The sequence below is a fragment of the Gaeumannomyces tritici genome (genome assembly GCF_000145635.1).
Source record: "Gaeumannomyces tritici R3-111a-1 unplaced genomic scaffold supercont2.59, whole genome shotgun sequence".
Lineage (NCBI taxonomy): Eukaryota > Fungi > Ascomycota > Sordariomycetes > Magnaporthales > Magnaporthaceae > Gaeumannomyces > Gaeumannomyces tritici.
Genome location: NW_008804603.1, coordinates 1 through 14107, shown reverse-complemented (window position 1 = coordinate 14107; position 14107 = coordinate 1). Strand labels below are relative to the sequence as shown.

Here is a 14107-nt window from a genome sequence, read left to right as displayed (position 1 = left end):
AAAAAAAAAAAAAAAAGGTACCAAAAGGGGGAGGGCTCGTCTAACAAACCGACGGGCCCCCTGTCTTGTCTTGCATGCGGGCCAAATTGTGCTCCCCACGACTGGAGCCCTGGACATTACGACGGCATCATTACCGGGTGCCCGAAACCCCAGCCTTGTAACAGGGGCCCCATGGCAGCTTCTGGATTCGTCCAATGTTCAGCCAGGAGAACCAGGGCCCTTGGTAATTACGGGTCGAGTCTATGGACACAGCAAGGTCTCAGTCAGATTCAAGCTAGGCTGTGATCGATCGCCGCAACGGGAAAGTGAAGACAAACAAAAGCCAAGTAAATAAATAAAAAAACGAAAAGAAAGAGAATAGGAAAGCAACGCAAAGAAACGTGGCCGGCTGCGACGGGCTCACGCGAGAAGGAGCATCGAAGGATAACGACAAGATATCCCATGTGTCAGCCGTGCCTACCGAATGGGATGTCGTGGTACCGACCGGGTCTGCATATGGGTAGGGAAGTGCAAAATGATGCAATATCCGGCGGAAGGAATAAATGCAGGCCCTGCAGCAGGAATCCACCGTCATTGAGCCACCCTTGGGGCAGGCGCCGCAGTTTCCAGCTCGCCTCAAGCCCGTTTTTTTTGACGTGCTGCGTCGATCAATGCCCTACTTGGGCTGTTTGCGGAATAGCACGACGGCAAGCCCGACGGGAGCGAGCTTCACTGGCTGGGGCCAGAAACCAAGCCAGCTTGGGAGGATGCTGGGGCAACGTCCAGCGAGCTTCGGCAAGTTTGGTCTACCTAGTGCCGAGTGGCTTTGAAAACGTCGGCTAACCTTGAGCCTCGCCAACAAGAGAGAACAAGAATGAAGACGAAGAGCAAGAGGAAGAAAAAAAGAGGCCGCGAAAGAAGAGCTGCCATTGTCCCATCCGCGGGTGCTGATATCCATTGCAGCAACACTAGCCTCTCGGCAGCATGCACAGTGGCGGAGGAGTGATCTCGGGTCGGGGTGTTGGCCGTGGATGCGAATGCAGGTGAAATTCGTCGAACGCCCCAAACCAAAGAAAATAGCGTCCGGCTCAAGCCTGCCGTGCGTGGCTTGTTTGGGACTTGGGTCGGTACCTGCCCAAGGCCGAGGCCACACTGCTCGCCGACCAGTTGTTTATCTCGAAACATGTCCATGTCTAGCTCCCCTCTTTGAGCACACGAACACGGCCGTGCTGTGCTCCTGTGCCTGGACCTAGCCGTACTTTTGGGCCTGTCTCCTAGGTACCACCTTGCAGTCCAGCGACGGTACTGAGAGCCGCTGGAGCTGCACGGCCGGGAAGGAGTCTGCCCGCCTGATTCGGGGTCAGATAGTTGGGTTGATCAACAGACTCTGGAGGTGTCATCCAAGATCAAGCATGGACAGACCTGATTGATGGATGTCTGGCAAGCACCCCGATCATAGACCTGTTGGCATTCCCCAGAATGTCTTGTCTCCTGCGTGACCGCACGAGGGCACAGCGCAGCACGGGCAACGCACCAGAACATGGCTGCCGCCAAATTTCGAGATGGACCTGCACGTGGGGTGCTAACTTGAGGTCGTTATGCTGGCTGGGACCGACCCCTGCTGGGGGGTGGCCCGGCATGTGTCCGAAATGGAGGGAGCAAGCTGCTGCACCCTCGCCAGACACTGTCCCTCGGAGGGATCGTGCTGTGGGACCCCACTGCAGGGCCAGTTGCACCCAACCAGGAGGTGGATGCTTGTTTTGTTGTTGCCGAAACCAGCCATGACCCCCAGCGCAGTCAACTGTAGCTCGTACCCCCCAGCGAGCCATTGAGCCCGGGGCGCCGACTGACACTGACTAGCAGCAGCAGCAACCGCACTGGAATAATTCGCTGCATTCCTGGGAACCCCTTCAGCTCCTCTCCCCCAAAACACCAGTCCCAACCACAGAAAGGAAGGGCAAGGCGAGGAGCAACCCGACCCGACCGCCGCGCCGATGCTCTTGACGAGACGACGATGCCATTCGTGATTCCGAGCTGCGCCAGCTTCGTCCCGTCCTGCTCGCCCGCCAACGGCTGCTGCCGGTCCTGATCTCAAGATGCAGGCCGTTCCCAGTGTAAGTCGACTTGCCCGCTGTGGCTGCTGTCTCGTCGAGACGGCGTCACCACAAAGACAAATCCGCCCAGTTCCACGTGAAGTCCAGATCCAGGCCCCTTTTTGCTCTCTGTTGCCCGCCCCCTCGCCGAACTCTATCCTGGATTATTCGCCTCGTCCCAGCCATCATCCCTCGAGCAGATCGAACGACGACCAAACGCCGTGCATGGGAGGGACATGCGAGGGAGGGCATCAGATGCGTCTGCCAAACCGACAGCCAGCAACGAGCAGACGGGACGACAGAAGACGTGCACCGCGCATGCCTCGACGCACCCTCGCCCTCCCTACGGCACCAAATATTCTGCACGCAAACCTCGGCCAAAAATCCACAACATTTCGAAACCTGCATTTTTTTTCCTTCCCGGCTCGGAGCACTCGACGGATCACTTGCACAGAAAACTGCCCAGAAATTCCTTTGAAATATTCTGTGCACCCACTGTTTGAGATTGGCCGTTCGTGTCTTAACATTTTTGTCTGCAGATTGTCGGCACCAGCAGTGTCGTGGCCGCGGCGGCCGTGGGCCTGGTTTTTGCCCAGCCCTCCCAGACGACGCAGTCACGCTCATCATCGCCTAGAAGGAAGCTGGGCTCCGACCTCGATAGCTTCAGGGACCTCCCCGTGACACTCTCCCGGCCGGCCACCAGCATAGCCGGAAGCGCGACCCCGGCCACCCACACACATTCCGAACCCTCGAGACTTGCTCTCTCACCTACCTCAGGCAACGCGACTCGCCCCTCGCGTAGCAAACCGCCCTCGACACACTCGACACAACTGACGCCGCCCAAGGTGACGAGCAGGCGGCACTCGTTTGCCCGGCAAAGGGAAGGCCTTTCCCCGTCAATAAGCGAGGACGTGCGGGACTCGGTGTCGTCCAATGGCTCGTGGATGCGTCGCCTGTCGATGCGGCCCCTCTCGCAGCACGGAAGCATACGATCGAGTGTTGGCCCGGACTCTTCGTCGGTGAACTACTCCCACGCCTCGAGCCTCTCGGTCCTCCCGCCCATCCCTTCCACCCCACCACGCCAGCTCCCTCCAAACAAGCTGGTCAAGCGGTCCACGCCGGCCGGCCAGCCCACCCCGTCTGGCAAGCTCTCAAGGCGAGGATCCCGCTCCCAGATCCCATCCCTGCGCCGACCCGCGACCAGCCACCAGAGGTCTGCCACGCTGCAGCAGGTGCAGTACCAGGGCAGCCCCCAGATCGCCCTTTCGCCCGCGCAGCCGAAATACTCGCTCGACCAGCAGTCACGACCGACGACGACGCAGCGGGCTCGGCCGCAATTAGACATACCCGAGGAGGGACTCGAGAAGAGGAGGAGTTGGAGCTCGTTTTTCCACCTGCGGGTGGTCCGGTCCAGCTCGAGGAGCAGCTCTGGGCGTGGCGGCGAGGGCAGCGAGGGCAGTTTTCCTGGCAGCCCAGGGCCCGGCCAATTACCCACCAGGACGCTTGATGCACGCAAGGGGAGTGCGGGAATGCCTCGCGCTTACCTGGTCAATGCGTCGGTGATGTCGGGCATTGATTCTGATGCCGGCTGCCCTGGCGGTGCTGCGAGCACTCGCTCGCCATGGGTGGCTCCACCCGCAGCTCCACCCGCTACTGCAGCAGCTGCAGGCGGCCTGGAGCAGAGGCAGCATCAAGATGCGGAGACGACGCTGGGCGATTGCCCAACTGCGGAACCCGACAAGGCAGAGCAGGACGCGGCTTCGAAACGGGCGCGCCGATCGATTTCGATGCATTTCAGTTCCCCGACCGCTTGGATCTCCAGGAACGGCAGCATACGACGCCAGAAGAGGGGCGCCGACGGCAAAAGTGGAGGCCTTCGGAACGTGTCAGCGCCTGCTGTTGGCGCCGCTTTGCCAATTGAGGCACAGGCTGGGGTCAAGCAGGATTTGCAACACCTGTTTGCTCCGCCCACACTTGATAAGCGACAGGCCTCCTCGACCATGGACGTCTCGCCCGCACACCCCCCGGCCGCCTGCCGCACCATCAACACCTCGGTCAATACCACGGCCACGCGCCAGCGCAACTCGTCCTCCCCCCTCCCGCCGCTCTCCCGCCTTTCTAGCTTCCACGTCGACCTCTACCGCGCCGGTTCCTCTGCCTCGTCCGCCGCTGTGCCCCGGAGGCACGACTACCAGCTACAGGCCAGCCCCTTTCCGGCCTCGACCCCCGGCGGCCCCATTCCCTGCCACAGCCGTGATGTGTCCAACGAGCGCGCCCCCACGCTAGCAGGTTCCGATCTAGACATGAGGTCCTTCGTGTCGGGAGACGACGATGATACCGACTTCGAGAGCGACACCATGTACGAATCCATCCGCACCGGCGGCTCCGTCCGCGTGCGCAACGTCGACACGCCGCTCGAGTCAATGTTCGACGAGTCCCCACCCAGCACCGCCGGCAACACCAAGGCCAAGCGCCTCTCGATCCAGGAGATGCTGGGCCGCACCTGGGATCCAGACTCCAAAATCATGGAGGAGGACGAGAACGCGGCCACACCCGTCCGCCACCCAGGCGTTTCCCAACGAGCACCCGTCGACTTCCATCCCACCATAGTGGACGTCTCGGGCAGGCGGGAATATGAATATGAGAACTCGGCACCTCCGCTATCCCTGGCCACTCGCGACTTCGGCCGTCTGTCTCTGGATGAAGACGATGACTTTGACTGGGCTCGAGATGATGAGAATGCCCTCTCCAACCACCTCTCGCCACCGTCTAGCTCCATCAACTCTGGGGGAGCCAGCCCCAGCCTGCGCCTTGCCCTGGCGAGCATCAGCGGCAACGGCAGTCCCCGTTCGGCCACCAATGACTCAACCAGCGAGCGCCCTCGCAGTACCGTTTTCGACTGGACGGAGCCCATCTGCCAGGAAAGAGTCGACGTCGATGGGCCTTCGCCAAGGCCTAAAACCGTCAATGGCAAGCCAGAGGCAGAGGGCAGGAATGGTCGTGTGGCCAACCGCAAGGGGCCGACCGCCACACACGTCCGCAGCCAGAGTGTTCCTACCGTCCCTGATCCGCCCGAGACGGTGGTCAAGTCGAATCCCGCCAAGTTCCGCACCTGGGCCTCGGGGCCCAAGAACGTGAGTGAGGACTGGGAGGAGGATTTCGAGTTTGACGAAGAGCCTGTAGCTCTGGTGGAGGGAAACGCTGTCGGGAGCCGGTTTTCCATGATTGTCCCCGCCTCCATCCAGGCAACCCAGCCGACCGTCAAGGCCCACTCTGGCCAAATCCGCGAATTGTCGCTGCTCGTCAATGGCCTCAAGCGACTCTGCCGCCACGGTCGGGACCTGAATCTTTTGAACGAGTCAGCAGAGCTGTGGCAGGAGGCCGAGGACATCATAAGATTGGCGTCCCCGGACGAAGACGAGGGTACTGGCAGGGGTGATTCGGAGTCGGTCGATTTTGACCTGCCTGTCGTCAACGAGCGATATACGGACGAAGGCTTTGACGCGGCCTCGCTGAACTACTCGGAAGAGTCATTCGATGTTCCCGAGCCTGGTATGTCCAGGATGGCCGTGGTTCGAGAGCGTCAGGTTGCCCGGCGACGCTCTGTATTCCCACCCGAGGACGACATCTTTGGCAGCTGGCCATCTCCTGAGGATCACCCCAATCCTGCCACTCCACAGACTCCGAACCGAACCCGCCAGACCGACACGCCCGACAGCGCTGTCATCGCCTCCGTTATTGAGGCCATGCAACAGCAACACCAGCAGCAGCAGCGCCGCTCCTCCTCCGCTCCAGTCAAGGGATTCCCACCCAAGACTCACTCGGACTCGAAGCTCTTCTTCGACACGAACAGCCTCCAAGAACTGGTCAAGCAGGCCAATGTGCTATTCCACGTCCTGTCCGACATTGTGCGAAAAGCCGAGTTTATAACACAAAGCCCAGCGATCACCCCTAAGCGGGAGCGTCATCTGAGGCGTGATGGTAGCCCGGCCTTCACACGCGTCTTCACAGACCCGACTACGGCGCCGCCGAGTCCCCCAAAAAGGCTACTCAAAAGTAGCCATAGCAACAGCTCCGTCATCAGCGGGCGGCCCTCGGCCGAATCCCGCACCTCCACGAGCGGCCTTGGCCCGAGGTTGCACATGATGACGGTTAGCTGACAGGACAATGGAGCGTGCTGTATTGTCTCGAGGCGAGAGTAGAGAGCGACTCACGCCGACAGCAGCAGCTTCATTGGCCTCTGGCCACAGAAGTACCCACGGCCAACACAATGGTCGAGCTCGAGCATTGCCAAGGGTCGCCGATCACCCTTGCGCTCGCTAAGGGATACCAAAAGGTGGACGGACACGGCCTGGCAGATGGCACCCAACTTTGGGCGACGAGCTAATGTGGCGGCTCGTCTTGCCTTACTGCCGGCCTGTCTGCATATGTACCAATATCCTCCCAGGTACAATATTTAACAAGTAAAAAAATCATTCGGGGTATTCGTTGTTCTGTTTCCTCGGGTTTCTTTTCCCTCTTCGGCGTCCGTCTGCTTTCTTGGGGGGTTCTCTCTCGGCCGGTTGCATAAAGGGAGTGGTCATCTTTCAACAGCCATTATTCCTCTCATGCCATCGCGAATATCTCCCGTAATACCTGTTTTCCTTCCAGCCCTGGCGGTACGGTTTTGAGATGGCCACTTGGCGGCATCGTTTCTGTCTTGTTTTTTTTTCCACTTGGCGTCTTCTTGTTTTGCATGGCATCCTTCTCTCGACTGGGCGATCCAGGTTCTTGGACTTTCAAAACATGGGATCTTCTCAAGCCCGTTTTTTTTTTCTCGTAATTTTTCGTTCATGTTTTCCTTTTTCGTCCTCTTGTCGCGTCAATGGTTATACACAAAAGGAGGGGAATGGTACGACAACGAAGGGAATGGCTGAAAGAATGATAAATATGTCGGGGCCTGACCGCGGGGCAAGCCGATGGGCGAGAAAGAAGGTCGCAGAGCCGAAAGACATGGAAAGATTAGAGCATGTCAGGACGGCTGAGGCCGATCGGACGAGCGGCGCCGCGGCGTCACCGGCACTCGACCGGGGCGGCATCGAGGCGGCACGGGTGATGCCGACCCTCCCGAGATCGGGTGCGGGCCTGAACGGCGACGGTGCGTCCCAACGATACGGGACTAATGGTCACCGGCGCCTCGGCAAGACGATTATGGTCATGTATAAGCATGGAGGCAGGCTTGGGAGCTCTCTCCTGCATGCTGCGTCATGTCATGAGTATGCATTGTATAGAGTTGATGACGACAAAATCAGCAATCCAGAGATATTGTTACTTGCAGGAACTTACCAGAAAGCTCATCGTGTTTGTCTGTGAGATGTGCATCCTCTTGTGCTCTGCTTGCGCTGCATGTCATCCAGACCGCAAGTATGTACCGGTGGCCATGCTTGCGCCCAGATGAGATGGGACTTGGTAAAACTGCAACAGGCGGTCGAGAAGAAGTCGGAGGGGTCGGTGAGGGGGCTTACTAGAATGTGGTCCATTTAAGCGCAGCCCGACTGATGGGGTGGCCGAGGTTGTGACGTGTGAAGCCGGCCCATTGAAAGTTTAAAAGGTAGAAGGTACCAGCGGGCCAACTCGAAGCATAGATGGAGGTGCACATAAATATCATGAGTTGTGCAGCATAAGAGAATGGAGCCTGCGGATGGATGGATTCGGATGTAAGCATTCCCGACATGCTCAACATTGGTACACTGAATGGTATCTGACACAGACGCCAGACTTGGTACAGAGGATATCCACGAGCCTAAATACCCTTCAAGACCGCACCAGATTTTGCATTGTGCAACGTCGAGGTGCATGGTCAGCTGCATGTCAACCCAGCCTCCCCTTTTGTGCCGACCCGTCAGACGCCGTCTTTTGTCCCATGCATCCCAACACTAGCCTCCTCGTTCCGGGGGTTGAGCCAGAGATGCGGTGTCGTCCCCGTCCCGCCTGTGGTTCCTGCTAGCAGCAGCCCTTTCGGCTGTGGGTTCCGAGTGGACGCCATGCTGGCAGACGTCTAGGTCGGCTTACCTAACAGGTATTTATTTGTTGATGCCCATCGCAATTGGACGACGACAGGACGCACGAGCCGGAACTGGACCTGCCCCGCCGCTGGCCTTGTCTCCTGGCGCAGAGGCGGCAAGCGGATTGGCCAGGACATAACAGCTGCGACCACCCCAACGCGCAGCACGGGCCATCGCGCAACATGGGGCCCATGTAAACAAGGGGGCAGGATACCTACCTAGGACCAACCGGGCAGCCTAGCGCCACAGGCCGCTTCCACTCTGGAAGGGGCCCGGCATGAGGACCTGGGCAGGCGGCGGTGAGGAGCAAATTTCCCACAGCAAAAATCAACAAATCGCCCTTTCGTCCGCCCCCACACAAAACTCCACCACCACCCGACCCAAGAGCTCGACAGCAACCGCAAACAACCACAACCACAACCACAACCACAACCACATCTCTGCTCGCTCTCCCATCCAACGTCCTTTTCCGCCTCGCTCCATCATTGCAATCACAAACACCCACCAGCTCACACCCAGACAGTAGCCAAAATGCGCGAGATTGTAAGTCTTGATGCCCTTTCGATGCCAAACATCACGGATCGTGTTTTGTTCGGTGCCTGGATAGTGAACCCCACCATCCAGCATCGTCGGCCGCGTCTCCGAAGCATGTGGCCTCTGTCTCGGCCCGGCACGTCTCGCCATCAGGATAGCACTAGAAGCTGACAGCCATCTTTTGTTCTCAACTACAGGTCCACCTCCAGACCGGCCAGTGCGTAAGTGACAATCCATCGACCCTTCAACCAGTGGCAACGGTGAATATGCTAACGAGTTTGCTCACAGGGTAACCAAATCGGTGCTGCCTTCTGGTATGAAACGACGCCGCGCGACGATCCGCCGCCGACCACGACTGCCGCTGCCCGTGGCCCGTACTGACTTCTTTGACAGGCAGACCATTTCTAGCGAGCACGGTCTCGACAGCAATGGCGTGTACGTATTTCGTTCTGCTTGTGGCTCGGCCCGCCGTCTGTTCACCGCTCTGACATATTGATACAGGTACAACGGCACCTCGGAGCTCCAGCTCGAGCGCATGAGTGTCTACTTCAACGAGGTATGCAGACAGACCCTGAGTTGAAGCTTCTGTCCGGCACTAGCCGCCGGTATTTCCCACCTTCGTGTCCTGTATTCTGACCCATAACCTTTCCGCTCCAGGCCTCCGGCAACAAGCATGTCCCCCGTGCCGTCCTCGTCGATCTCGAGCCCGGCACCATGGACGCCGTACGCGCCGGTCCCTTCGGCCAGCTGTTCCGCCCCGACAACTTCGTTTTCGGCCAGTCTGGTGCTGGCAACAACTGGGCCAAGGGTCACTACACCGAGGGTGCTGAGCTGGTCGACCAGGTTCTTGATGTCGTCCGCCGCGAGGCTGAGGGCTGCGACTGCCTGCAGGGTTTCCAGATCACCCACTCTCTAGGTGGTGGTACCGGTGCCGGTATGGGTACCCTCCTGATTTCCAAGATCCGCGAGGAGTTCCCCGACCGCATGATGGCCACCTTCTCGGTCGTGCCCTCGCCCAAGGTCTCGGACACTGTCGTCGAGCCCTACAATGCCACCCTCTCGGTCCACCAGCTGGTCGAGAACTCGGACGAGACCTTCTGCATCGACAACGAGGCTCTGTACGACATCTGCATGCGCACCCTGAAGCTGTCGAACCCCTCGTACGGCGACCTGAACTACCTCGTCTCGGCCGTCATGTCGGGCGTCACCACCTGCCTGCGTTTCCCCGGTCAGCTGAACTCTGACCTGCGTAAGCTTGCCGTCAACATGGTTCCCTTCCCCCGTCTGCACTTCTTCATGGTCGGCTTCGCTCCCCTGACTAGCCGCGGCGCCCACTCATTCCGCGCCGTCACGGTGCCCGAGTTGACCCAGCAGATGTTCGACCCCAAGAACATGATGGCTGCCTCGGACTTCCGCAACGGTCGCTACCTGACCTGCTCTGCTATTTTGTGAGTCTTGCATCTAGGCATTGGGCCTATTTATCTGGCCTATTTAATATGCCCAACCTAGAAGGCACTAACTAACCATCTTTGTGTGCGATAGCCGTGGTAAGGTCTCCATGAAGGAGGTCGAGGACCAGATGCGCAACATCCAGAACAAGAACTCGTCGTACTTCGTCGAGTGGATTCCCAACAACATCCAGACCGCCCTCTGCTCAATCCCTCCCCGGGGCCTGAAGATGTCGTCGACCTTCATCGGAAACTCGACTGCCATACAAGAGCTCTTCAAGCGTGTTGGTGAGCAGTTCACTGCCATGTTCAGGCGCAAGGCTTTCCTTCATTGGTACACTGGCGAGGGTATGGACGAGATGGAGTTCACTGAGGCCGAGTCCAACATGAACGATCTGGTCTCGGAGTACCAGCAGTACCAGGATGCTGGCGTCGACGAGGAGGAGGAGTACGAGGAGGACGAGGCTCCTCTTGAGGCCGAGGAGTAAACGGCCGCCTGATTGCTTCTTTGCAGCTCCTCGCGTCTCCGGTCATGGGATAGCACTTACGGAGTAGATTTACCTGGCATATGTCGCTCTTTGGGAAGTCATTAAGGCTTGGTGTGTCGAAACTACTTGTTGGTCACAGGATCTGGGGGGGTTGGTGCCCAACTGGCCTAGACTCTAATACGGGCCAGTTGGTGGTTACTGAAGCCATGGCTGGTTGAGGGAAGAGAAGGGCAACGTGCCTTGGACACGGTTGTTCCTGTTTTGATTGCAGTTGGCCCTTTTACATTAGCCACTTTTATTGTGCAGAAAATCAGAGATATTCTCTTCTGTGGTCAATACATGTATTGTCCCTGCTGTTGACGTGAAGTGATGTCTGTATTTCTCCAAGGGGTATCATGAAAGTGTAGTAAAAGGTTGAGAAATCCTAGTCCGAGTCGTAGCTAACCAAACCAGTCCTGGGAGCTTCAACTTCAGGCAGTTCCGGATCCGGCGGATCCGCTAGAGCGGGCGACGGGTTTGGCGTCTCGCCTGTTGCCTCTCCTTCTCTATTGCGCTTTCGCTTGAGGCCCGGAAGCACAACCGAGCGCTGAGGCGACTCCCTACCCCAGCCTTCCAGAAACGGGTCCATCGTCCTTCTAGTATTCCTCCCGATCTCCTCTATCAGGCTCTCCCTCCTCATCTCTTTCTTGACTGCCGATTTTAACCTGCCGCGCCGCCCGTGGCGGTAGCCAGCCAGGGCGGGACTCGACCTCGGCGCCCTGGGCGGCTCGGCTACGTCGTCCCCCCTCGTCCCGGCAGCGTCGCCACCCCTCCTGGGCCCCCCTGCGGCGGCGTCGCGGTCCCTCGCCGGGCCGGGGGCGAAGAGGGGCCTCGTCAGGGCCTCGTCGTCGTCCGGAGCGCGACCAAAGTCGACGAGCGCGGCCCTGGCGCGGTCGACGTCGAGCTCCGGGCCCAGCACGAGCCCGTCGCCGTTGTCGTCGGGGTTGTCGTTGCCGTCGCCGTCGCCGTCGTTTGCCAGGCCCAGGCGGGCCATGACGTCGGCGTCGGCCACGGCGGCCCTCTCGCGCTCCTTGCGGTCGGCGCGGAAGCCGCGGCGCAGCAGCGCGTTGCGCTCGTACGGCCGGTCCCAGCCGAGCCGGTCCGAGTCGGCCGCCAGCTCGTCGACGCGCGTCGACGCGCGCGCCAGCGCCGCGCGGTCCGCGATGGTCTTTTCCAGGTGCGCAAAGGCGGCCTCGCGGTCCCCTCCTCGTTGCCTGTCGTCGGGATCGCCGCTGCTGCTGGCTGCCGAGCCGCCGAGGCCGCGCGAGGCCAGGTTCGCAAGGCTGGCGCGCTTGAGGGCCGCGGGCGAAACCAGGTCCTCCTCGTCGCCGCCCTGCTCCCCCTCCCCGGCAACGAGGCGCCTGCGGCCGCCGCGCTCGACGACGTAGTCGGTGGCGGCCGGGTCGGTGCGGACCTCGAGCTCGCCGCCGCAGTCGGCGTGGCGGAAGGTGAAGGAGAAGATCGGGGTGGAGTGGTGGGCGCCGACGCGGCGCTTGGCGGCGTTGAAGCGCACGCCCTGGCCGATGACGGTCGGGCGCGCGCAGGTGCCGCACCACACGGGGAACGGCATCTCGAACCGCACCGTCTGCGGCGCCGCCGACGACGACGATGAGCCGCCCCCGGGGGCGTGGTGGCGCTTGTTGTGCAGCCAGTTGCCCGACGTCACCCCCTCGAAGTCGGGCGGGACGTAGCGTCCCATGTTGAAGCCCTGCATTTTCGCGGTGGGCTTTTTTTTTTTGTCTTTTTTGTTATGGGGGGCTGCTTGAGAAGGGCTGTCTCTTGGTGTAGGTTGTGTAAGGTGGAACCTGGATATTTGTGATCCAAGTTGACCCTGAATGTTGGGTCTGATTGATGTGCTGTGGGGGGGCGTTGCAGTGGCGTCGGTTGCTGCAAACGCCCCAACCACAACCATCAATGACACTCAAGCTAGTAGCACCCGTCAATGTAACACAACAATTGAGCCGCATTGGATGCTTTTATAAACGCTCGCCGCCGGACAGGTATATATATATCACCAAGGCAAAGGAAGGCGCCACGATGACAATAGCTCGGTTCCGTTCCAACCACCACGCTATAAATCAAACCCCGGACTGACAAGAACTTGCAGAAACGACGACCTCTACACCTCCAGTCAGGATGCTCTTGCCCTCCTATTTGCCATGCCCCGAGTGCTTCGACGCCAGCCACGTCTCGGTTGGGACTCGCCCCAGCAGGCCTTGTGTCAACCGTTGAGAGGCTGCAACATGCCTTCCCCATTGCCATGTCCTGGAGACCCTCGCCACTGCTCGCATGGACTAGAAGTACCTGCTTGCCTTGACAAACACCGGCTGTCAACGACCGTCACTGCCAGTCTACAAAAGCAGATGGCGCTCTTACTTTCCTTGTGGCGGGCCGAGGAGGACTCGCCGTCTGGTTCTCTTGCTTGACGCAACCCTGATCAAACAAAACAAAACAAAACATACCAATACTTGCACACTCGCTCCAACAGTCGACCTCCGTCTTGGACAGCAAAGACATTCTCGAAAAGGCATAATACGCAGCAGGAAAACACGACCTACCCCCATCACTTGATTCCCCCATCATCCTACATACCGTCTGGAGCACACCATGTCGCCCATCTACAAGTTCACCTCGGCGTCGACCTACAAGGGCTCGATAGCCTCATCATCATCATCGTCATCGTCCGAGGGAGAGCCGCTCGCAGCAGGCGCCGCCAACGCGGACCATCAGGAGACCACCTCGTCCGGCGCCGCCAACGCGTCCGCAGCAGCAGCAGCAGCAGCAGTAGGCCCCGCCAACACGTCCTCAGACCCGCCGCCGGAGACGACGGGCGGCGGCGAGTCGTCGTCCAGGGCGGCTTCCTCGTCCAGGGCAGCGTCCGGGGCGTCCAGGGCGTTCGAGGCGCTGGCAGCAGCAGCGGCGGCCCTGGCGGCCGAGTCGGCGGCCTCGGACAAGGACGAGCAGCAGCAGCAGCAGCAGCAGCAGCCGGACCCGGACCCGCGCCGGCCGCCGGCCGAGCTGGTGGTAGTGATGCGCTGCTTCGACGGCCACGAGGTGGCGCTGTGCGCGCGCAAGCCCGACGACTGGCGCGACCTGATGGGCCGGCTGGCCGACGAGCTCGGCATCCCCGTGGCCGTGCTCCGGACCTTTCAGTACTGGCGCCAGACGGGCCCGCGGCGCGACTCGGACCGCGCGCCCGTCGGGCCCGCCTCCTGGGCCCGAGTGGAGCCCGACGCGACGATTGTGATGGAGCCGCCGCCGCCGCCGCCGCCCGGCTGGACGGTCGACGACGAGGCTCGCCACGTGGAGCTGCGGGACACGCTGCCCAGGGACACGACCATTATTGTGAATAGTGAGCCCCGCGCCCCTCGTGGGGGATTTTACTGGGGTGTATCCGACGTTTGTGAGAGAGAGAGAGAGAGAGAGAGAGAGAGAGAGAGAGAGGTGTGTGTGTGTGTGTGTGTGNGNGAGTGAGAGTGACA

General features: G+C 60.1%; 6 protein-coding genes across 6 annotated transcripts; 4 read left to right on the top strand and 2 right to left on the bottom strand.

The window, feature by feature from the left end:
* Positions 1-1148: 1148 nt before the first annotated feature.
* Positions 1149-2480, bottom strand: GGTG_13827 (hypothetical protein; the record flags this gene model as incomplete). Its single annotated transcript, XM_009231748.1, has 3 exons — positions 1149-1328; positions 1596-2064; positions 2405-2480. 3 exons carry the CDS (start codon positions 2478-2480, stop codon positions 1229-1231), a joined length of 645 nt encoding a protein of 214 aa, XP_009230012.1. The 3' UTR covers positions 1149-1228.
* Positions 2481-3016: 536 nt separating this feature from the next.
* Positions 3017-6232, top strand: GGTG_13826 (hypothetical protein; the record flags this gene model as incomplete). Its single annotated transcript, XM_009231747.1, has 1 exon — positions 3017-6232. One exon carries the CDS (start codon positions 3017-3019, stop codon positions 6230-6232), a length of 3216 nt encoding a protein of 1071 aa, XP_009230011.1.
* An 832-nt stretch (positions 6233-7064) lies between these two features.
* GGTG_13825 (hypothetical protein) lies at positions 7065-8427 on the top strand (the record flags this gene model as incomplete). The annotated part of the gene is made up of 2 exons (XM_009231746.1): positions 7065-7270; positions 8172-8427. The coding sequence occupies 2 exons, from the start codon at positions 7065-7067 to the stop codon at positions 8311-8313; spliced, it is 348 nt and encodes a 115-aa protein (XP_009230010.1). The 3' UTR covers positions 8314-8427.
* An 83-nt stretch (positions 8428-8510) lies between these two features.
* Positions 8511-10939, top strand: GGTG_13824 (tubulin beta chain). Its single transcript, XM_009231745.1, has 7 exons — positions 8511-8659; positions 8848-8871; positions 8939-8964; positions 9044-9085; positions 9152-9206; positions 9308-10098; positions 10193-10939. The coding sequence occupies exons 1-7, from the start codon at positions 8648-8650 to the stop codon at positions 10584-10586; spliced, it is 1344 nt and encodes a 447-aa protein (XP_009230009.1). The 5' UTR covers positions 8511-8647; the 3' UTR covers positions 10587-10939.
* Positions 10795-12415, bottom strand: GGTG_13823 (coiled-coil domain-containing protein 130). The gene has a single exon (XM_009231744.1). It carries the CDS (start codon positions 12337-12339, stop codon positions 11011-11013), a length of 1329 nt encoding a protein of 442 aa, XP_009230008.1. The 5' UTR covers positions 12340-12415; the 3' UTR covers positions 10795-11010.
* Positions 12416-13172: 757 nt separating this feature from the next.
* On the top strand, positions 13173-13977 carry GGTG_13822 (hypothetical protein; the record flags this gene model as incomplete). The annotated part of the gene is made up of 1 exon (XM_009231743.1): positions 13173-13977. A coding segment is annotated over exon 1 (745 nt), but the record flags the coding sequence as incomplete, so codon positions are not given.
* Between the last annotated feature and the right edge of the window lie 130 nt (positions 13978-14107).

What these genes read in the sequence shown, in the direction of transcription:
- GGTG_13824 (XM_009231745.1), top strand. An exon ending in GGTCTCGACAGCAATGGCGT is followed by an intron (nt 9,086 to 9,151) that starts GTACGTATTTCG and finishes ATATTGATACAG; the next exon opens with GTACAACGGCACCTCGGAGC. An exon ending in CTGACCTGCTCTGCTATTTT is followed by an intron (nt 10,099 to 10,192) that starts GTGAGTCTTGCA and finishes TGTGTGCGATAG; the next exon opens with CCGTGGTAAGGTCTCCATGA.
- GGTG_13823 (XM_009231744.1), bottom strand. Translation starts at nt 12,339, where the DNA reads ATGCAGGGCTTCAACATGGGACGCTACGTCCCGCCCGACTTCGAGGGG.